Source organism: Amphiura filiformis, chromosome 14 (assembly GCF_039555335.1).
Source record: "Amphiura filiformis chromosome 14, Afil_fr2py, whole genome shotgun sequence".
NCBI lineage: Eukaryota > Metazoa > Echinodermata > Ophiuroidea > Amphilepidida > Amphiuridae > Amphiura > Amphiura filiformis.
The window spans coordinates 12452082-12475277 of record NC_092641.1 but is presented as its reverse complement, the minus strand read 5'-3'; the positions used below and the strand labels follow the sequence as shown (position 1 = coordinate 12475277).

At 35.8% G+C, this 23196-nt stretch overlaps 2 protein-coding genes across 2 annotated transcripts; both read right to left on the bottom strand.

The window, feature by feature from the left end:
* Positions 1–5082: 5082 nt before the first annotated feature.
* On the bottom strand, positions 5083–10275 carry LOC140169723 (acid-sensing ion channel 1B-like; the record flags this gene model as incomplete). The annotated part of the gene is made up of 3 exons (XM_072193018.1): positions 5083–6901; positions 8050–8141; positions 10027–10275. Coding segments are annotated over 3 exons (1464 nt in total), but the record flags the coding sequence as incomplete, so codon positions are not given.
* A 2478-nt stretch (positions 10276–12753) lies between these two features.
* Positions 12754–21877, bottom strand: LOC140168923 (acid-sensing ion channel 1C-like). Its single transcript, XM_072192239.1, has 3 exons — positions 21256–21877; positions 20451–20542; positions 12754–16293 (listed from the first exon to the last, which is right to left on the bottom strand). Exons 1-3 carry the CDS (start codon positions 21448–21450, stop codon positions 15147–15149), a joined length of 1434 nt encoding a protein of 477 aa, XP_072048340.1. The 5' UTR covers positions 21451–21877; the 3' UTR covers positions 12754–15146.
* Positions 21878–23196: the final 1319 nt, after the last annotated feature.

Sequence of the window (23196 nt, the reverse complement as noted above, 5' to 3'; positions counted from 1 at the left end):
GCTGCATGAAAATATGGAATGATTTTACTAAAATAATAATATAAAACTGTTTGCTCTGTCTATTTAAATTTGGCAACTTCATTATTCTCAAAATTTTTATACCCAAAATGCCATAATGATCCATTCTAAATAGCCCATGTAGTCTGTATTTTGATTAAAATTCATTTTAGTGCCATTGCAGCCTGAATTATTGACATACGGAAAAGTATTTTTTATTTTTATTTAAAAAAATTAATAGGAATTGCTATTTTCCAGACGCTGTTACCCACGAATCCATCCGAGATCCTCATCCTGCGACGAGATACAAAATCTGACTTTATATGAAGCATTTATTCTAATCTTTCGAAATAATACAGTAATGTTAAATGACAGCCACTTTGGAAAGAGTTCGAAGAATTGACACAATCTTAACTGTACACCTGGTTCTTTCTTAAAATTTGTAATAACCAAAATATTTCTTTGTAGATATATGTAATAAAATTCTATTTTACGTTCAAAGTCTTCACCGATTTCTAGTGTATATGAGTCACACATAAAATATTGAAAGATATAAAAGAAAGTGAAATTTTATGGCGTACAACTGGTGAAAAATGCTTGAATTCGTGGGTAACATGCATATGCGCATTTAACACTTTATTTGGTCTAGCAAGAAAAGTTATTTTTCAATCCGATGGCACTTCCACCTGATGATTCACTAGACATGATCGTCTCATTTGATAAGTCTAGAATTGAAAAGGAAAACATTTTCAAAATGGCCCCAGAGAGAATTTTGGCCCGCTTTGGCTGGAATTGACCATATACCCCCGGCATCTACGCCTATTTTTGCAATTGAGAAATGTTCAGAACATCACACAATGGTGTATCTTGATCTAGTCAAAGAGTTGGGCACCCAAAACTAATCCGCGCCCGAAGATGAAAGAAGCATCCGTGCCAGCTGTAAATAAGGGTGGCGCTATTCAGGTTCCTGTACCTCAAAAGTATGTCTTAACTTGTTTCATAAAGGAAATGCATGATCATAACAAAAGGACTGGTATTGTCTGTGACGGTCTTTAATATCATTTAAAACTGACATATATTTTGCATTTTCTTTACATTGTCCGCGCTTTCGTTTCGTACGTACGTAATCTGAATCCATACCACTAAGCGATATCATGCCGTCACAGATGGTCTACGATCACGTCGAGTGGAAATTGCAACATCTCTAGTAAATTCGAAAACATTAAGGGAACCCAAAAAATCCGTATCTTCAATACGAACGGTCAAAATTTTCAATTGATCGTCGGCTTTTTATCCCACCTACATACACTTCAAATATAAATCATCAGATTTATAAAGTTTACTTCGAGTACTGTTAAATATCAAAAATATCAATTTTTAATGATTTGCTATAAAATGTGTATTACATTGCGAATTTCAAAAAATCAAAATTATTTGATATCAGAAGGATATTCTTCGTATTCAGAATGCAATTCGATATGTCTGATGTGCTCTAATGTCCCACAATAAAATACTGCCCAAACGCTCATACCCTTTCCCTTAATACAAAGTAAATGCTAATAATGTAGATATACAGTATGTAGATACTGTATTTTAATTTCAGAAAATAAGAGCGGACTGATTGAAAAAACACCTGCCTCACCTTCCCCTTTAATAGTAAAAAGGCAGTATCTTTGTTTGCAGCTTAAATTCAGAATATTGCGTTTTTACTTGAGAAGGCACACATCTCTCATACGTAGACCATCATAAGTATCTACCCCTATTGTTCATTACACATCCATTCAAGTGGAAACATTAATTTGTGTAATTAATAAGAAAGACAAGAAGGAAGAAATGCTATAAATGGATACACGTTGTTTTTATAGAGATGATATACAGGGTGATTCAAAAAGATACTCTTGCTTGTAGCACGTTTGTACGGAATCCGCTGTAAATGAGCAAGTTGGCGCAGCGGGTGTTCCCTCGCCTTGTACCACTGAGATCCCGGGTTCAAGCCCCGACCGGTCGGGCAAGAACTGTATTTGAACTTGGTTTATTCCGGTTCCTTGCTCGGTCTCGCAGGTTTTCTCCGGGATCTCCGGTTTCCTCTTTGCTTACAAAACTCGGTGATTAGTTGTTTGGCTATCAAAAATGTCCTTCACCCAATGGAATTTGGGGAGCTGCACAGAAAATTGGTGGATGTTTCAATCTAAGTGCGAATAGGTTTGAGTCAGGTTTGGCAGTAACTGGCCTAGTTGATGCCATCTGATTGTGATGATTCACCATGGCAGCGAAATTACAGCGCTTTGAAGCCGGCAAGATCTGGAAAAAGACGCTATATAAATCCGAAATTGATTTATTTGTTTTTATTTATTTTTATTTAAATGAAAATACCATTTAATAGAGCAGATTCTGAACCATAGGTCAAATGAATGAAGGTCATCTTTGGTCAATCGTGAAGTCAACTCATTCACAACATCTTTGGAGTTCTCCTGATGAGGATGTGTGTCTTCACGTCGAAATATTGAGGTTGGTCTCAATTATTTTTTTGTGTTGCATGACTGTTTAAACCTTAATTGCTGTTGTAACTACCAACATAGACGATGGTGGACTACATTATTCAATGTGGCAACAGACAAAAGCGTAAACAAAACAGACAATATGACGGCAACACTGCCTGCACGATGGACGCAATTATTTTTTCCCGGAGCCAAGATCCGTTCTTAGCTCTATTGGCCGGGTGGCCCAATTACAGAAAAAAAATGCACAAAATATATTTCCCAGTGCAATATATACATTTTCACATGAAAATAAATAATTTTAAATTCAAAGAAAACATTTTTAATAATCGCCGGGGATGGGAATCAGTATATATCGTAACATATCGTGCGTTATTCATACAAAAAAATCAAAAAACAGTACTTACAATGAGGTTCACTGGCGAACCTCAACGGATTTAGACTGATAAAATAGTGCTTAATAACATACGTACAGTTTTGGAATAATTTGAGACATTTTTGTGTTTACGTGTAAAACCAATGACAACGTCAAAATTGAGCCAATCTTGGCCGGCCCCCCCTGTACCAACACATGAACATTCACTCGAATGAGTTTACTTCTTTTTGAATCAGCCTGTAGCTCTGTGTGGTTTTATTTGAATTAGCATTTTATCTTGCTATAAAGACCGAATTGAAAAGACTAGTTTGCGTATGATGTCCTGTCAACCAGACCAAAAATGCCGCACTGCGCGGGTCAGCAATCAATCACGCCGCGCCTTTGCCCTGATGTCAGACGCAAACTATTTTTTTAAATTCGGTCTTCAATTATATATTATATATAAATGCAGAAAAAATTCAACGTATTAAAGCTAATTTGGAAGAATCACCACCATCACATTTAAGTGTTCAAACAAGCTATTCTTGCACTTCGACACTTTCTGAATTAGCCATGGTGTCTGAGGAATCGGTAAAGGAAATCATCATGAAATCACCATCTTCTTCATGCACGCTGGATCCAATACCAACATGGCTCCTTAAAAATGTATAAATGAGCTTGTTCCTATCATCACAAAAATCATCAACTTATCATTCCAGCAAGGTAAATTTCCTGATGTTTTAAAATCTGCACTCATCACACCACTCATCAAAAACCAAGCTTAGACTGTGAAACTCTGAAAAATTATCGTCCTGTGGCCAATCTCAAATTCCTCGCTAAAACTATTGAACGTGCATGTTCTTCACAAATACATAAGTATCTCACTTCACAACATCTTCGCGGTAAAATGCAGTCGGCCTATAGATCTGATCACAGTATTGAGACAGCGCTACTTCGTGTATATAATGACTTGTTGTTGGCAGTAGACAAAGGAAAGGAAGCTGTTTTAATACTTCTAGATTACTCTGCTGCATTTGACACTATCAACCATGATATTTTTATTGACCGCCTTACCCAGAGATATGGTATTACTGGATCTGTATTAAACTGGTTTTCTTCATACTTCAACAACCGCTCACAATTTGTTTCAATCAATAACACTATTTCTAAAGCGCATGTGCCAAAGGAGGGTGTTCCACAAGGATCTGTGATTGGACCACTATCATTTACCATGTACACAGCCCCTCTGGAAGATGTTATTAATGCTCATGGCTTCAGTAAAATGATTTATGCCGATGACACTCAAATATATATTGTGCTCGATGAATGTGAACGTTCATATCTTCTTCCAAAGCTTGAAAGATGTATAAACGACATTAAAACCTGGTCAAACATGAACGATTTAAAACTAAATGAGGACAAAACGGAAGTAATCCATATCACATCTCGTTTTAGACACAATTCACCTTTACCACCTGTTCAAATTTGTGACTCATTTATCCAACCTGTAAATAATGCTCGCAATCTTGGTGTAATTGTCCAGAATGATCTGAGAATGGATTCTTTTGTTAATAACATTTGTCGCTCAGCATCTTTTGCTCTGTATAAAATTGGCCAGATCAGAAAATATCTTGATAAAAATTGTACTGAAATGCTTGTTCACGCTTTTATTACATGTCGCCTTGACCAATGCAATAGTCTTCTTTATGGTTTACCCGACTCACAGATCTCCAAACTCCAACGAATTCAAAACTCGGCTGCCAGATTAATTTCGCTTACTAAGAAACGTGATCACATTACTCCAATCCTTCATGATTTACATTGGCTACCTGTGAAATACCGCATTATATACAAAGTTCTCCTCCTCACTTATAAATGTATTAATGATCTTGCACCTGTCTATCTACAAGAACTCATACAGCATTACACGCCTCCACGTAGTCTTCGATCGTCAACACAATTTCGTCTAACTAGCTCATCATATTCTACTCAGTATGGTCATCGCTCATTTTCTATTGCTGCCTCTGAACTTTGGAACAGTTTACCATTACATGTGAAAAACTCTCAGACTGTTAATCAGTTTAAAACATCTCTGAAAACTTATTTATTTAAAATTGCATACTAATGTTTATTTGTTATGTTTTTGTCTATGTATAATTTGTTTAAGCGCTTAGGGACTTTGGTGTAAAGCGCTATATAAGCATGGTTTATTATTATTATTATTATTATAAATGGAATCAATATTTTACAGGCAACCTTTACACTTTAAATGATAAAACTTCCTTCTACCCTTACATGCCTTAATTGATCATGTCCTTTTTTGCTGTCAGGGCTGTAAGAGTTCCTAGTATGAGATAATCGTGCTTAAAATTACCTATTTTTCCATTTTAAACTGCCTTATAGTGTAATTTATTGAATCTTTTGAACCTAATGCGCTGACGCATGGCACTGCCCACTATAGACATCGATAATAGCAATTCAATTGAATTAAAATAAATAACCCGCTCTAAGTGAAAATTGTATGGTTATTTACATATTTTATGCAATACATATCTCTATATACAATTATTGATCGGTCGGTAGTTTAGTTCGACAATAATAATTGTACACAAAAAAAGACAAATATGCAATAAGTTGAACTGCCGAAACCATCGCGCCATTTAACCATTTCTGTAATTGCCGAAATAAAACAAAAACGATGGCATGTCGCCGTTGTGTATAAGCTTTTAAGCAGTAAAGCCGAGTTTATACTACATCACTGAGAGATAGCGACGGGTTTTAGCCAATGAGATAGGCTCCTTTTGTTGCGTTGGGAAAGCGAGCTACCTTATTGGTCAAATGCCAATCGCTCATCGCTCAGCGACGAAGTATAAATTCAGCTTAACAAGGTACACATTTTAGAAATTACTAAAATGCCCATTTGACTTTTTACGTGGATGGATTTAGCGCTATTACTTTGTTGTCATTTGATCGCTTCCCCTTAAATAAACGAAATATCTTCGTCAAGAGATATTCCATTATTTCAGCCGCAGTGATTGCACTCACACCGAGAAACAACCCCATTTGTCCACCCAAGTCAGACAGCAAGGCCGAAAAACTCATGGCTTCAACCTGCTTGAATTTAGTCTCACTTAATTCTTCGAAATAAACATCTAGATAGACTAGGTTTTTACGAAGTTTGAGATCTTGGCAGATCCAAAAGCTTGAGTTGTCTTTATCAGTGACTTCTTTAGGTGGCCCGTATTTATTTTGATATTCTTCCGCGAGTTGGTCGCTCGGAAAAGAAGTCATTGAAAGTGATGTCCTATAGACCACTTCTGTACAAGATGTAGGACACTTACATGCGTCACTGCTGCCTATTGAGCGGAATTCCTGGAGTGCCTTAGCTACGCAATCTGTTTGTTGGTCTAGGGTGCAAATCGTGGTGTTACCAGGATATCCCAATGGTCGGCAGTCGCAAGTAAGTACGATGTGATCACGACGACAGTCCCTAAGACAATCTTTCTTATTATAACCATCTTTTACAGATTCACATTTACCCCAGGGTTTAGGCAATGATTCATACTTCTTTTTCCTCACAGCAGCGTATGTATGAAATTCAGGCGCAATGGCAAACCCCAGCGACTCAACAAGAGGAGGGTCATTCCAATGATGAACAACAAACTTTAACCCTGCTTCATGATGTCCTTGTTTAAAGGTCTCTGTATAGTCTTCTTGCTTAATATCTATTAGAATACTCAATCCATTTTCAGCTCCTGGTAAAGTTTGCCGCACTCGATTCTCATCTTTATCATCGATATTAAACTGAAAACAGATACCATAGCCCGGTATAAAGATTTCCGTAAAATTATCCGCAGAGCAAGAGTCTTTCTTCCCTTTCCATTCACACCGTAGCAGACTGTCATTAAGGCGGAAACCGGATTGGGCTGTAAATAGCTCATAATTAAAGTCGTCATCCCAATTCTCAGCAGATTGATCTTCCCAGCTGTTTTCAGAATTTGCGTCGTAATAATTCAAAGTGTCTGAGAACCCGAGTAGACGGTCCAAATGCCTGGATGATATCGAGAAAAAAACCAAACAGTGATTAAAGTCTTATGCAGTGATCCCAACACAAATGTAAAAAATTAAATTAAATTGTGTATAAATTTCTTAAAAGTGAAGGATAAGTCATTAAAATTGTTATTTGATATTTTTGAAATGAAAGCAAAAATGGCTGCCAGAAATGCAAAATAGCCGCTGAATTTAATTTATTTCTTCTAAACATACAATACAGTAGGCTAGGAATATTCATGTGTTTGTTAAAGAAAACTTGATATTTGGTATTCTTCATTTTCAAAAGCAAAGCAGGTGTTTAAACCTTTTCTTTTTTTAATAACAATGGCTGAACTGGGAGGAATAGTTACTGCAGTGAGAATAGACCATGCATCGCCAGTAGTTCATCAAATGTGAAAAGTCACATTTTTAATAATGCCTCGTTTGCCCGATTTGCTGGATGAAAATATACCAGTGAAAGAAATTGCTCGTCATATGGGAGATACGCCTAATGCGATTCGAACATTGAAAACAAAATTACAGCTGCCAGGAGAAGTGAAAAATTAGCCGTCAGGAGATGTCAATAGAAAATCTGGCTGAATCCAGCAACGAATCCATACTTTCATAAAGATCATGCGCCGACGTTGTAATGCACTTGTTAACAATATAGTAGGATACATTTTCTATTGAACATTTTAGACGTTCAGTTTCATTTCCATTATAAACACATAAACAGGCCTGACATACTGTATTTGTTGACATTTGACTCCTATGAACTCAGGTGCAACTTTTAAAACTGCTTCTCTTTTACAAAATGAACCATTGTGACCGAACGCAATGGTGTGTGACACTACAAATTGGTTCAGATTTGTAAAACAAATAAGGTTACTCATAAGATTTTACAATTTGATTTCTATCAAAAAGTATTAGGGGGAACTTATAAGTTGTGGACCCTATAGTGCATATGAATGTCCCTATCCTTTCCCTCTTCGGTACCCTTAATGTATTCTTGGAATCTAAACTTCCTGTGTGGAAGGCTTAGGTAACGTCTTCCATAGGAGGTGTGTGGATTTCAACCAGGAGATAAACGTGCACTAAACGTCGAACTTGATTCTTGCCGTTCCAGTGCAGTGCTTATCAATGGTTTAAAAAATGATCGTCACTTACTTTCGATGTTCTTCAGCTATTCGTGAATTATAAAAGCGATTGTAGTTACAGATTGTCACGCCTGGGAAAGTTAATTTGGATTGATGTTCAACCTGGTCAAAAGAGAAAAGACGAAGAGTCAATGAGTTGAACACAAACACACATACGCAACCCACACGGGAAATTTGTGTACCTTACACATATCTCAAGTGGTCCACACGCACACCATGCAACTGACTTGTGTCAAAATATCTTCGACATTTCTTTCTTGCGCATGTTTATTTGTTCAAGCATTAAGATTAGTCTTAAAGCCAGTATTATGGAAGCATTTGAGCCTTATGACTGCTAATCTGTTGAAGGTACAGAGTCCATCTGTGAGAAAAAATTAGGCAAAAATTCTCCAGGTCTGGAAAAATCCTAAAAAACACTTTAACCACAAACATTTGATCAAAATTCAAAGAAATAAAAAAGACTTTCCCTATAGATACATCTTTATTTATAAATAGTTTTCAAACAATTATAGTGAATAATGTTTTGTCATAATGCTGCAAATATTTTGGCTCAAATTGGACATATAGATATTTAGCAGTTTCAATATACAAAGAAAAATGACTGATAAGGTAACACTATTACATTCAAAAAAGGACCTCTGGTTTGCGTGACCAGTGCTCTAACAGCTGAGCTATCCAGTATTATGATGGCCGGCGATATTGCTCGGACGCTGATCAGAGCCACTAAACCGTGCTGTCGTGTGGCCTAGGCTCACGCCTATGAATTGCTACGATACAACCTGGGACAAATGAAGATTTGACTTTCAAATACTTTTTTGGTAAAAAATACACACAGAGAAACTGACCAGATAAAATACTACGTAAAAAAGTGGAGCAAAGACAATTTCCTGACGCTGGATTCGAACCAGCGACTTCTGGTTTGTGTGACCAGTGCTCTACCATCTGAGCTATCCAGTATTATGATGGCCGGCGAAATTGCTCGGGCGCTGGTCATTAAACCGACGATCATATCAATAATTGTGACGAGGCAACCCGGGAAGCGACAGGGGACAAAATAAAGAAGCGGCTTGAATATATGCTGAGAAACTGACCAGGTAACAAATTTTAATTTTAAGAATATGCAAGGGAAGCAAAGAAAATTGGCAAAGATATAAAGAGGGCACGGTGGCGCAGTGGTTGCGGCCTTGGACTCATAATCTGAGAGCTTGCTTTACGTGCGTGGGTTCGAGTCCCCGTCCTGCCACCGTGTTGCGCCCTTGGGCAAGGCGCTTTGTCTCGCTTGCTTCACCCCACCCAGGTGCAATGGGAAGCTGTTAGGGGTAGTCACAGTCGTTGTACTGGTGAACCCTGCGCCATTTTTAGGCAGCAAACGTGGTTCCGACATATTCTAATAACGGCGGAATAAATGTAAAGCGCTTTGAGGCTGTTTACGGCATAAAGCGCTATATAAATATCTACATTTATTTTATTTATTTATTTATTTTTATATGTTTTGTTATATTTTACACACAATGTTACTTTATGATTTAATGAAATACACACCTCGACAAGTGTGTTACAATAAAATTAAAGATGTGCTGTAATTCGCTCTTAAAGCTGCCAAATAAACAGACCAAACGCGGTGCAGCTGCCCCTCCCCCCTTGGGTACGCCACTGATACGGGAGACTCGAACACTTAAGCATACTTAGCTGTATTTGTTTGTCTTGTATTCATTCTAAGAAATGGTAATACATTACATAAAATATATTCATCATTTTATTGTTTTTACACTATATTTTAAAAATAACCTGTACTGTTTGTGCATTTGTGGTTTTTTATAATGAAAATATTTTGCAACACTATGGGCCTAAGCCTGAATAGAATTGCACTTGAATTTCAGAAACTGACTCAGATAATACAACATGAACAAGCGGAGTGAAAATTTTTTATAATTTCCACACAATGTTACTTATGAATAAACTATACTCATGTTAATGAAATACATACCTCGACAAGAGTGTTGTAATCAAATTTGAGATATGCTGTAACACGTTCAGAAAACTGCCAAACAAACAACCAAAAGCCGCCAAGAAGATTACCGACCAAATGACCTTTAAGATAACCCCAGCAGACTGGAAAATGCGAGCAATCCCATGGAGACTGGTATTTTCCGCAAACTCTCTCTCCAGATCCAGTTTCATGTCGAAACGCGGAGCTATTAATTTCTTGATATACGAACAAAAGTGGTAATCGCCTTTAAAAAGTTTTTCTTGGTGTCATCTGGAAATGTTGAATAGATGAATTCTTTCTAATGTGTATCAATAGATGCAAACCTATACATAAGATGTAAAAGCAACGCGAGATCCTCGCTTGATTCTCGCTATCACCCTGTTTCCTGTTTCTGTTTTCTATTCAATTCGAAGAGTTGCACTCATGGGTTCAGAATGGTAAACTATACCAAAATTGTTGGTTCAAATACATCATGATTCCACTTTGAGCCTTGGTATTTGTTGTTGTTGTTGTTGTTGTTGTTGTTGTTGTTGTTGTTGTTGTTGTTGTTGTTATATTCTTATTTCATAAACATTTCAAAAGCAAAAGATTTGAAAAACAAGTCCACAAAACAAGTACATCCACACATGCCAGGAAACAGAAATGGCAGACGGTATAATAATGTCAATAAAAGTAATGATATTTCACGTCTATAGACCTTTTCCCTTCTTCCCGTCATGCACTATTCCAAGAGGGGGTATGACGTAGTCAATCAACCTCATAGATCCGATGGTCTTGGCAATTATTTAGTCTTAATAATGGGCATACTGATTCCATATTATGTGGATTTTCGTAAAAAGCCATCGATGTTGCTAATTAGAGACATTGCGATTTCCAAACGTAGATATCGGACGTACGTTGATCTATTCAAAACCACTCACCTGCATCGAAGCGAGGTCACGTATTTAACTAGTTTTGAAGATATTCCACGTGCAAAATCGACGTAGATACATCGTTGAAAATGCACAAAATTTGTCCATTTCACAATATGTTAAAGACAGTCAAAGATAATGAACATACGAAGGAAAGTCTAATTATTATTATGATCCTTATGTTTGTAACAAATCATTATAATAAAGGTACAGCGATGTGTTAAAAATGGACTAAATTTAAACGCAATATTCATACGCAAAGATTGCCCATTGAAATGTGTGTGATACTTTGCGTACAAAAAATGACATTGCGATTTCCCATTTTGGATTCCAACGTAGAATTAAACGCAGATACTATGTTGAAATATGCTGATTTTGTCCATGCAACGCGCCCAACGCGCCCAATTTTCAGGTCTCATTCATGATGTATGGATGTAGTGATCTTTAATCTACCAAAATATATGTTTTGGGGCAACTATAATATTTGGGGAGCACAAAAAAACAATTAAGTTTAATCAGCATGTAGGTCAAAATTTTAGCCAGAATCAAGAGCGGCCTGTTTGAATTAGGCAGAGACTCAGATTACTGTCTTTTTCAATCACTATGCCCTCTGTCCTCTATCGACCTAGATTAGATTAGATCAAAATATTATAGTCTTTATTCTAGCTGACTTGTTCTCCTTCGTGACGAATGAGCACAATCCAGTTTGGAACCGAGACTTGCAATATTTAACACCGTATTAACGAACGTAAAAACGTACGTGAAAACGTACGTTCCACGTGGTGCGTTTGGAACATCGCAATCTCTCTATTATGTTATTATTGAATACACGGATGATACAGATACAGAGCGTTGTAGAACATCTGTGTTTTTCATTTTCTTCCTTTTTCCCGATGACGGCACCAGCCGAAATGTCCGTATTTCAGAATGTAATTATCAGAACTCTGTACACTCGCGGGGAGATGATGTGTTTTGCGACACCCGTCGGGCGGAAGTCCCCCCCCCCTCTGGAATAGTGCATGACGGGAATTAGGGAAAAAGTTCTATATCAATTACCTTCACGGTCTGTCGATTAAGTTGTACTTAATGATATTCCTAATGTTTTTGTGGATCATTATTGTCAATTAATCAGGCGGCTTCATCGAAAAAATGCCATGAAAACCACGGGTTCTGCATGAAATAGCGTACCTGTTAGTACTAATGATGAATTTATCACTCATGCATACGTTGATGATAACGATGGTGATGATAACGACAACTCTGTTTTTGTCACACATGACATGAAACGATGTTACTTTTTATTTCATTTTTGGTACTAAGTGATTTTAAAAGTGATTACCAAGTCCTCTTCGTACATAAAACCCGACATACTTTCTAGTTTGTCTTTATTTAGATCGTATAACTGACGTAGCGAAGGGATCAACAATTAATAATTGTTATGACTGCGCCATTGTATATTCTTGCTCTGGGCGCCACAACCACTAGCTACGCCACTGGATGGTATGCTAGCTAATTGCACCAATGCGTTTAATTAATTATTCTAATACATTTGAAAACCAAACTTCCTACCAAATTTAACAGTCAAATATGTAATCCATGAAAAGTGGAGAAGGTGTGGAAGATTTTGAAATTCCGAAAAAAGTTGTCTAATTTTAGGTAAAATTGTACAATATTAAAGTGGGTTATATTTTCTTGTAGCTGGTGACATTTTGCCACTTTCCAGAAGTGGTAATTTTGCAACATATTAAAATATCATCACTACATGCCAAATGTTTTTTTGTTTGTTTATTCTATCCCCATCTTGATGCATCCATCTTTAGCCTATCTCACTATCTGATTAGAAACTCGATATACTTTAATATATCTTTAATTAAGATGGTGTGTAAACTTAAAGGAAAGTGACCTGATATAATTTGGAAAATCAAATTCTTTAAAACTAACGTATAACATAAAATGTCGTCCCTTTCAAACATTCATGCAAAAAGAACATGTAAATGTTTTTTTGTAAATGTGACTAATTCCTAATGGAATTACTGACATTTATACAGCGTGATATTGGTAGTCTACACTGTTTTTATTAATGATAATCATCATGATCATGTAAAATATTGATTTGAAGCGGAAGGCGCTATTTTTCTCATAAACATATGGAAATTAGAAGTTCCAACTCAGTGTATTTCCGAAGATATCATCAAAAACTGCCTAATTAGTCTCAAATATGGTATTCCATATTTTAGACTAATTCGACAGTTTTTTGATGATTTCTTCGAAAATATACCGATTTGGAACGTCAAATTTTAATATGTTTATGAGAAAAATATGAGCTTTCATCTGATACCAAAATCAGAATTTTGATGAGGTAAAGTGGGGGATGAGATTGTCAAGCAGGTTACCCACCTTTAATTAATGCACCAATTCGCTTAACTAAAACGTTGAACTGTAAAATATTACTCCGCTTATAGACAAAGGAGCACTATTTTTTCCAGAATCTTGAAGCATTATAGCCATTCAATGTGAGCAATTTGAAATAGCAGTAACATTTGCAATGAAGAGTAAATATTTTCCATTTTATTGAATTTTTGGAATCTGTAAACATGAAAATCACGAAATCATGAAATCGCGTCTGCAAAAAAAGTGCTAGAGCTAAAATGCAACATCAAATACAAGCCTATTTACATAATTTTCTGTGACCTTACGCAAGTGATCATGCTAAAATTGTTAAGTTTTCTCATTTACATGAACCACCTGTGATCAATATTTCTGGGCAGAAATTCACAGCAAACATAAAAGACTCCTCCCATTTTGGCAAAATTTTGTCAAACTTTAGCAGACCCCTTAATCTATATCTAGCATTACATTAAGTTCATTTTACACCTATATACACTATATACATAGCAGTCATGTTCGTTTTAAAGGCTTATTCAGCGATTTAGTGACACAGAACACCCTAAAATCGATCAAAATTCAGATTTTTGTATTTTTTGAACAAGCATAGATATGCTAATGAAGCGGAAAAATGGCAAACGTGAAAACAACCTGATAACGGCAAAATGGATATCCAACTGAAAATAGAATTCAAGTACGTTTGAAAGCGGTAGGTCCATATCAATTTGTAAGCGCTCTTTAGCAACTGTATGACAAAACAGGCGAAAAAACCTTTTGCACAAGATTTGCAATTTAAAGAGAATTGGGCATTGCTCATCGAAATGAAGCTAGTATATGGACAATATAAGTGAGCTCTTTAATTTAATGACATAAAATTTGAAAAATATTGTAAGGAACTAAGGAGCACTTGAGGTTATGACTTTTAAACCTTCATTTTGGTCAAAAATTGTGCTTGAATAGGTCGTTTTCAACAGATTTACCACATTCGCCTTGCTATAAACATTGAATTGCGTTATCTGTTGACGTAATGAAAAAAAAAAGTGTTTTAGGGAGAAGTGTTAGCTTTCGTTCGATATAAAACAATTCTGATTGGATGAAGGGAACACTGGCGGTTTTGACAATCACAAAATAATCACAGATGCCTATTTTCCACTAGATCTCGCGCAGCCCTTATGATGCTATGCACTCAACCACGTAGTATAAACACAGACTGCGTAGAGGCTAGACTCGCTGTGCTTTGAAATATCTGTGTTCTCGGGTGTATCGAGATGGAAACTGTGCGCAGATGCATTGATAAGAGAATCGTTTTATAACCAAACCTTTTCATATGTATTGTCTAAATTGGTGATCGATTGGTAGTGTAGTTAAAAAATGTTTGTTTACATAAAATCGCTGAATAGGTATTAAGTAAGCTACAAAAATCATCACCAATATACTTTCTGTTATTGCAATAAAGGCCCCATCATATATGTCATATCAATACTATGTCATATTGTTGTTGGGAAATTTCGAGCAGTCCAACGAGCTCAGTAACGGTATTTGGTATACGTATAATTGATGACCGAATTAAAAAGACTAATTTGCGTATAACGTCCTGTCAACCAGACCAAAAATACTGTACTGCGCAAGTCAGCAACCAATCATGCCGCGCCTTTGCCCTGACGTCAGACGTAAACTAGTCTTTTTAATTCGGTCTTCAATTATAACGGTATTGGGTATACTGGTCGAAAGTGCGCAGTAACGACGTGAGCATTAACGATGATGTTGTTTCTGTTTCTTTGCAAAGGTTGTTGAGAAATACCGAAATAGTCAATTACACTTTTACACGGATGGATTTAGCGCTATTACTCTGTTGTCATTTGATCGATTCCACTTAAATAAACGGAATATCTTTTTCACGAGATACTCCAATACTTCAGCCGCTGTGATTGCACTCATACCGAGAAAAAATCCCATTTGTCCACCCAAATCAGACAGCAAGGCCGAAAAACTCATGGCTTCAACCTGCTTAAATTTAGTTTCACTTAACTCATCGAAATAAACATCTAGATAAACTAAGTTTTTACGAAGGTCGCGATCTCCGCTGGTCGGAAAGCTTGAGTTGCCTTCGTCGACAACCTCTACAAATGTCCCATATTTATTTTGATATTCTTGCTCGAGCTGGTCGCTTGGAAAAGACGTCATTGAAAGTGATGCCGTATAAACCACTGCTTTACAAGGAGTAGGGCAATTGCATACGTCACTGCTGCCAATCGAGCGGTATTCCAGGAGCGCCTTAGCTACACAATCTGATTGTTGGTCTGGGGTGCAAATCTTGGAGTTACTAGTATACCCCAATGGTCTACAGCCACATTTACTGACGATATGATGAAGACGACAGTCCCTAAGACAACCTTTCTTATTATAACCATCTTTTACAGATTCACAATTACCCCAAGGTTTGGGCAATGATTCATACTTCTTTTTCCTCACAGCAGCATATGTATGAAATCCAGGCGCAATGGCAAGCCCGAGCGTCTCGATAAGAGGTGGGTCATTCCAATGATGTACAACAAATTTCAACCCTGCTTCATGATGTCCTTGTTTAAAAGTCTCTGTATACTCTTCTTGATTAATATCTATTAGAATACTCAATCCATTTTCAGCTCCTGGTAAAGTTTGCCGCAGTCGATTCTCATCTTTATCATCGATATTAAACTGATAACATATACCATAATCCGGTATAAAGATTGCGGTAAAATTATCCGCAGAGCAAGAGTCTTTCTTCCCTTTCCAATCACACCATATCAAACTCTCATTGAGGCTGAAACCCGATTGGGCTGCGAATTGCTCAAAATCAAACTCGTCATTGAAAGACTGCCAGTTCTCTACAGGTTGATCTCCCAAGCGGTTTTCAAGCGATGAAACATATGAATTTGCGTAGTAATAATTCAGAGTGTCTGCAAACCCGAGTAGTCGGTCCAAATGCCTACAGGAGATTGAAAAAACCAGAAAAGCAAACAATGATTAATACCAACGTCGCGTGGGTCATCGGAAATGGAGCACGTTTATAACACACTTATTTGCGGAATAGAGGGTGTTCGAAACAACAACAGCAGCAACAACAACAACTAAACCTATAATGTGTCCGAAATGTGTCCAAAATAGTATTTTTTTGGTAATATCTTAAACACCTTTGGTCGGAACAAAGACAGCGATTTTCTTTAAAAGCCCGTTTAAAGTTGATGTTTGAGCCATCCCCAGAAAACCGGGAATATGTCAAGCCTTAGTTTTTGCAACTGTAAAGACTAAAGCATAAGTGTTAAACGTCGACATTGAAATAAATACTGTGGCTTTTAATGCCCATTTGCTATTTAGGTTAGAAAATGGCCAGTATACCGTCCGATGTTTTTACGGTCGTTTTAACGTTCAATTTGTTCCGCAATTTGTTCGCGGACAAAGGGGAAGGGCAACATGCTCGCAATATATAGTGGCCCTTACGGCCACAGTATAGTCCGACGTTTGGCGGATGTATTGCCGTTTAACGACAGGCGCAGCGGTTAATTTATCACAACGTCTTCCCCAGCAAACACAAAAACGTTTTTAAAATGTTTTAAATAAGTTATATTTTGGCTTTTGGTTTAGGTAAAAACGTTTTAATAACATTAAAATGTCGGGTTATATAAAGGTCATGATAACGTTTTAAAACGTTTTGTATGAAAACACACTACAACAATATTTTTAAATGTTTTCAAAAATGTTATTGTAAACTATTTTTGCAAACATTTTTGCAAAATATTGTGTCAATACTTAAATAACATTATGTTAAAATATTTGAACCCAGCATGTTTTTTTCAAAACCTTTTAATAACATTCAAATGTCGGGTTATATAAAGGTCATGAAAACGTTTTTAAAACGTTATTGAAAATATTTTGGGCAAACATTTTTCGAAAAATATTTTTACAACCCCAAAATAACATTCTGTTTAGAATGTTTTGTATCAAGTTTTCAAGAATGTTTTTGGAATGTTATTAAAACGTTTTTATACCCTTTATATAACCCGATATTTAAACGTTTTCTGTAAAACATTTTATTTGCTGACAGTAGATTATCAAAAAATGTGTTTTAAGGTTATGAAAACGTTTTATACTCTTAATATACCCTTTATATAACCCGACATTTAAACGTTTTCTGACAACCTTTTATAACCTTTTGCAAATGATGTCGAAAACGTTTTGTGTTTGCTGGGTTCATCAGCAACTGTTATTTATTGCAGTGTCTTCCGCTGATGAAGACGTTGTTAAAGCGAGCAAGTTGATAAAGTGCCCAATTCTATTCCTTCGCATGGTGCAGCCCCCCTTTCTTTCGAGCCTATTACAGTAAGTGAAGTGGTGGATGTTCTTAATAATCTTGATTCATCCAAATCTCCTGGGCCTGACGGCATTCTTCCTGTCTTTTTGAAGGTCTGTTGTAATGAGTTAGCTCCAGTGTTATGTAATCTGTTCAATATTTTTCTGCAACATGGTCAAGTACCTAGTGCTTGGAAAGAGGCCAATGTTGTCCCTATCTATAAGGGTTCTGGTAAACCCAAGGATGATGTTAGTAGTTACCGCCCAGTTTCTTTGACAAGCATTGTTGGTAAGGTTATGGAAAAGATAGTTTCTTCTCGTATAATGAATTATGTCAATGGAAATGGTATTTTGTCTGATAATCAATTTGGTTTTCGCAGTGGCAGAAATTGTGAGCAAATATTGTCAACATTTTTCCTACTGCTTAGTAAATCATTGGATGATCGTAAATGTTGGCTAGTTGATGGTATCTTCTTAGATTTTAGTTCTGCGTTTGATAAAGTCGATCACAATCTTTTGCTTGGTAAACTTCATTCTATGGGAATTAGAGGTCAACTTCTTTTGTGGATTCAAAACTTTTTGTACATGCGTAAGCAAAGGATTATTTTCAAAGGTGTAGTTTCTGAATGGTGTAATGTAACTTCAGGTGTTCCTCAAGGCTCTGTTCTTGGTCCAATTTTATTTCTTCTGTTTGTTAATGACTTAAATGATGTGGTTTCTTCTTCTTTTTCCAGTTTGCTGATGATAATTGAATTGTCCGTCCTATTTATGGTGATTTAGACCATAAAATTCTTCAGCAGGACATTGAAAACATTTTTCAGTGGTCAATTTGTAACAAACTTCCTTTGAATCTTTCAAAGTGTTCCACCATGCACATGACTAGATCTAAGTCTCCCAAATTCTGTAGTTCTTATATTATGGGCAGTGATGAGCTTAAAAAGTTGATGAATTCAAGCTGCTTGGAGTTACTTTCAGTAAGGACCTTTCCTTTGACTCTCATATTAGTAATGTCGCTAATAAGATTTCTAAACTCTCTGGTTTCATAGTTAGATGTACCAGGAATTGACTTCTGATGCTTTACTCAATCTTTACAAATCTCTTATTTTGCCTCACATTGTTTATTGTGTTTGTGTCTGGTCTCCATTTAAAGGAATCATATTGATAGGTTAGAAAAAATCCAGAGGAAAATCACTCGTACTTTGTTCTACGAAGATTTTCCTGAAGTTGATTTTGAAGATCGTCCATCTTATTCTGAGAGGCTTGTAGGCCTTAAATTGATTAAGCTTGAGGATGTTTACAAATGTCAAAGATTAGCCTTTGTATTTAAAATAATCAATGAATTTGGGGCTGCTTCTTTTAGTTCTCTGGTTCAAAGAAGTATTTTGGATAATTCTAGGTTATTGCACCAAACTGCCAAATCTTCTTCTTTCTTTAATTCTATGTTTTTTCACTTCCATGTCTTTGGAATGGAATTCCATCTGAATTACATCATGTTAACAGCCTTGTCGTATTTTTAGTCTGAATGTAAATCGTTTTACTTGAATATGCTTAAATGATTTTGTGGTGTAACATGTTTTTGCTTATGTATTTTCAAATGCCTGTATTTTACACATTTATAATATTGTTTCAACATTTCATAATGGTTTTATTTTCCAAAATGTTGCTTTTTTCTATTTTATGATGTATTTTATGATTTAATTTTAAATTATTCTTTCATGTGCAGGATGAGTGGGCACTTCTGTGTTTGGACTTTTCAGCCCATTCACTCATCCTGAATTACTTGCTTTTGTCATGTGTAAGAAATGTAAAGTGTGTATAAATCTACTGTTATTTTGTTACTTTTGTATTTTTGCAAGTAATTCAAATAAATATTATTATTATTATAAGTCTCAAAAAAGCTAATTATGGGGGCGAAGAGAACAATGTCGTAGCGCGTTTGACCAAAATCGCTGCGCAGAACTGGTGGTATAGGTGACAAGAAATGCTATTTTGTTCAATATTGCTATAATAGTTTGGTCATGGAAATGGTTTACCTATGGCTTAATTAGGTTCTCAGTAACTCTGAAAATAGAAACGTTTTATCCAATTCGGTTTTTGACAGGTGTGAAGCACTGAAAGTTCACATCAAGTTCATCAAGTCATAAAAGAAATGAGGAACATTTTATTCCCATTTTACATACAACATTATTTCTTTAACATATTTCTCTAACGTGTATCCAAAATGTTTACGAAATCCGTTGATAGTAGTAAAAAATTCAAGCACTATCAACAAATGTTTCCTTTTGGCTCAGAATAACAAAATAAGAATTCCTAGACCTTTCCATTTAAGATCCACTTTGAATTTCAGAAAAAAATCATTTTGAATGAAACTACCCAGCAAACACAAAAACATTTTTAAAACGATTCAAACGGGTTATATCATGTGTTTTGGTTTAGGTAAAATGTTTTAATAACATTAAATGTCGGGCTATATAAAGGTCATGAAAACGTTTTAAAACGTTTAGTATGAAAACACACTACAATAATATTTTTAAAAAGTTTTATTGTAAAATATATCTTGCAAATTTTTTTTGGCCAACATTTTGTCAACACTGAAATTACATTATGTTAGGATATTTGCAATAGGTTAGTAAAAATGTTTTTGAATGTTATAATAACGTTTTATACCCATTATATAACCCGACATTTAAACGTTTTCTGGCAACCTAGAAAACATTGTTTGTTTGCTGGCTACGTGATTCAAATTTGAGGAGAGATTTTGTACAAACATTATTGTCCAAAATTACCGTCACTTACTTTGTATATTCTTCAGTTATTCGGGAACTATAAAAGCGATTGTAGTTGCAGATTGTCACGGCTGGGAAAGTTAATTTGGATCGATGTTCAACCTGATCAAAATGGAAAAAGATGAAGAGACAATAAGTTGAATACAAACACACATACGAACGCACCCCTACACACACCCCACACACCATGTAAGTAGATATCATGATAACATGTAACATTTTAAGAATCTAATTATTCTGCGTCAAAATGCCACGTTAGGTTCGAACACTTTAGAAGGCTTAGCTGCATTTGTTTTTTACGCATTTATTCTGAGAAATATATAGTGATTTTGTGAAAAGTGGATAAAATTTGGACCTTTTTTGTCCAAAGAAGCGTAAAAACCCGTTTTGGGACTTTTTGTATACTTTTCCAAAGGGGGGGGGGTGCGTCGCGCCCCCCTGCGTACGGGTACGGGCCTGGGCTTAGCTGCATTTGTTTTTCACGCATTCATTTCTAAGAAATAGTGTACTTGACATTTAATGGTAACACTTTACATAAAAAAGCATTCATCATTATATTGTTTTATCACATTGTATTTTAAAATAACTTATAACTGTTATGTATTTGTGCTGTTTTTTAATGGAAAATATTTTTAGTACTATATATGATTAAAGGTCAGAATGAATTTAATACAATTGAAATTGAACTTGAACTTAAGAAACTGACCAGGTAATAATATTAAATGAACAACATGAACAAGCGGTGCAAAGAAAATTACATTTTCCACACAATGTTAACTATGAATAAGCTATAGTCATGTTAATGAAATACGTACCTCGACAAGAGTGTTGTAATTAAATTTCTGATATGCTGTAATTCGTTCTGAAAACTGCCAAATAAACAGACCAAAAGCTGCCAAGAAAATTACCGACCAAATGAGCTTTAAGATAACCCCAGCCGACTCGAAAATACGAACAATCCCATGAAGACTGGTATTTTCCGCAAACTCTCTCTCAAGATCCAGTTTCATGTCGAACACGGAGCTAATAATTTCTTGATATACGAACAAAAGGGGTAACCGTCTTGCGCTTAAAATCTTCTCTCTTTCTCGGTGTCTTCTGAAAACGTTGAATTAGTTGTATTATCTCGCTGCCACTCTTTTTTCGAAGAGTAGCACTCATGGGTTCAGAATTGTAAACTATACTAAATTGTTGGCTCAAATCCAGCATCACAAAATGACAATTCATAAACAAATATTTTTAGAAAACATGTCCACTGTTCACGCACCCAAAAAGTCGACCAAATATCAGATTATGGACACCAATCATCCACCTTTCGGCCTTTTCTCATATGAAGAAGTCCCGGATTTCTTTTATGGCCTGCCATAAAAAAAAGTCCACTTTGTTTTTCTTCAAGATATGCTCATTTTATAGCAGGCTATGAAAATATATCCATGCATGTCTGGAAACAGAAGTGGTAGGCGGTATAATAATTGTAATAACAATAACGATTTTTACCAGATCGTCATCTTACGTCTATATTCATAATTACATTTCTAATGTTTTAAAGGATAATTATTGTCAATTAACTTAATTAATCAGGAAGCAACGTTGTAAAATTGTCATGACAACCCCGAAGTCAGCATACATGTTGCTCCTACTGAGAATGTATCACTCAGGGTCATAACGATGATGAGGACCTTGGTTTTTTCCACGCATGAAATGTAACGATGTTAGGTTTTTTTGGTAATAAGTGGTTTTATAAGTAATCGTCAAGTTTTCGTCTTACCGTAAAACCTCGTCTACAAGCATACAGAGTGTTTTTGGTGAAAACTAAATTAATACGAAGCAGCCGCAGATATGCCAACACAATAAATTGATCTTACAATAGTACGTGTATGTATATGCTCAAATTCCATAATATTATAATTTTGTCAATGCGTCTGGATTAATTTAGCTTTCATCGAAAGCACGCTATATGCTTGTCGTCGAGGTTTTACGGTATTACATTTGAAAACCACATTCCCTTGTGGAAGACTTAGGAATTCCAAACAAATTCAACAGTTTAAATTATTCCAGATCAATCTTCATCCATAATAAAAGTGGAGAAGGTGTGCAAGATTTTGAAATTCCGAACAAAATTGTCCAATTTTAGGCCAAATTGTACAAAGTTAAACTGGATTTTATTTTAGTGTAGCTACTTTAAATATGTCCACTTTGTTCTATGGTTTCCAGAAGTGGTAATTTTGCTCCTTATTCAAAAAACTATCAATACAAACCATAATTGGTATTTTGTCTATTCTGTCCTCATCTTGATGAATCCATCTTTAGTCTGCCTCACTATCTGATAAGTAACCAACATACTTTTTCAGTTTATAATTCTGTAGATAGTATGCTAGCTAATTACACCAAAGCGCTTATTCAAAATTGCTGTACTACAAAACATTATAACTGTGAAATATCAAATGGTGAGCAGTATATACCCAACAGTATGTTGTTATTCTATTGAAAATGAGGAGGAACAAGGACATCATTAACATATTGGCCTAGACTTAATTTCAACTTACTAAATTATAATGCGGTAACAAGTTTACTAAATTCTTTTATTTCTAGACTGTACAAAACACAAGTTAGGAGTGTACCACTTATTTCTAGATTGAGGAATTATATGAATAAGACATAAAAATTGTTCATACATACATGCTATGTAACGGCGCGCGTGATTGGTCGAGAGCCGGGCATAAACAGCGTTTATGCCCGGTGGCCCGATGTGCGAT

Excerpts from the sequence above, each read along its gene's own strand:
- LOC140168923 (XM_072192239.1), bottom strand. The coding sequence starts at position 21,450 with ATGAAACTGGATCTTGAGAGAGAGTTTGCGGAAAATACCAGTCTTCAT. Across the intron at positions 20,543-21,255 it reads ATTACAACACTCTTGTCGAG|GTTGAACATCGATCCAAATT; the intron begins GTACGTATTTCA and ends CATTTTGATCAG. Across the intron at positions 16,294-20,450 it reads ATAACTGAAGAATATACAAA|GCATTTGGACCGACTACTCG; the intron begins GTAAGTGACGGT and ends AATCTCCTGTAG.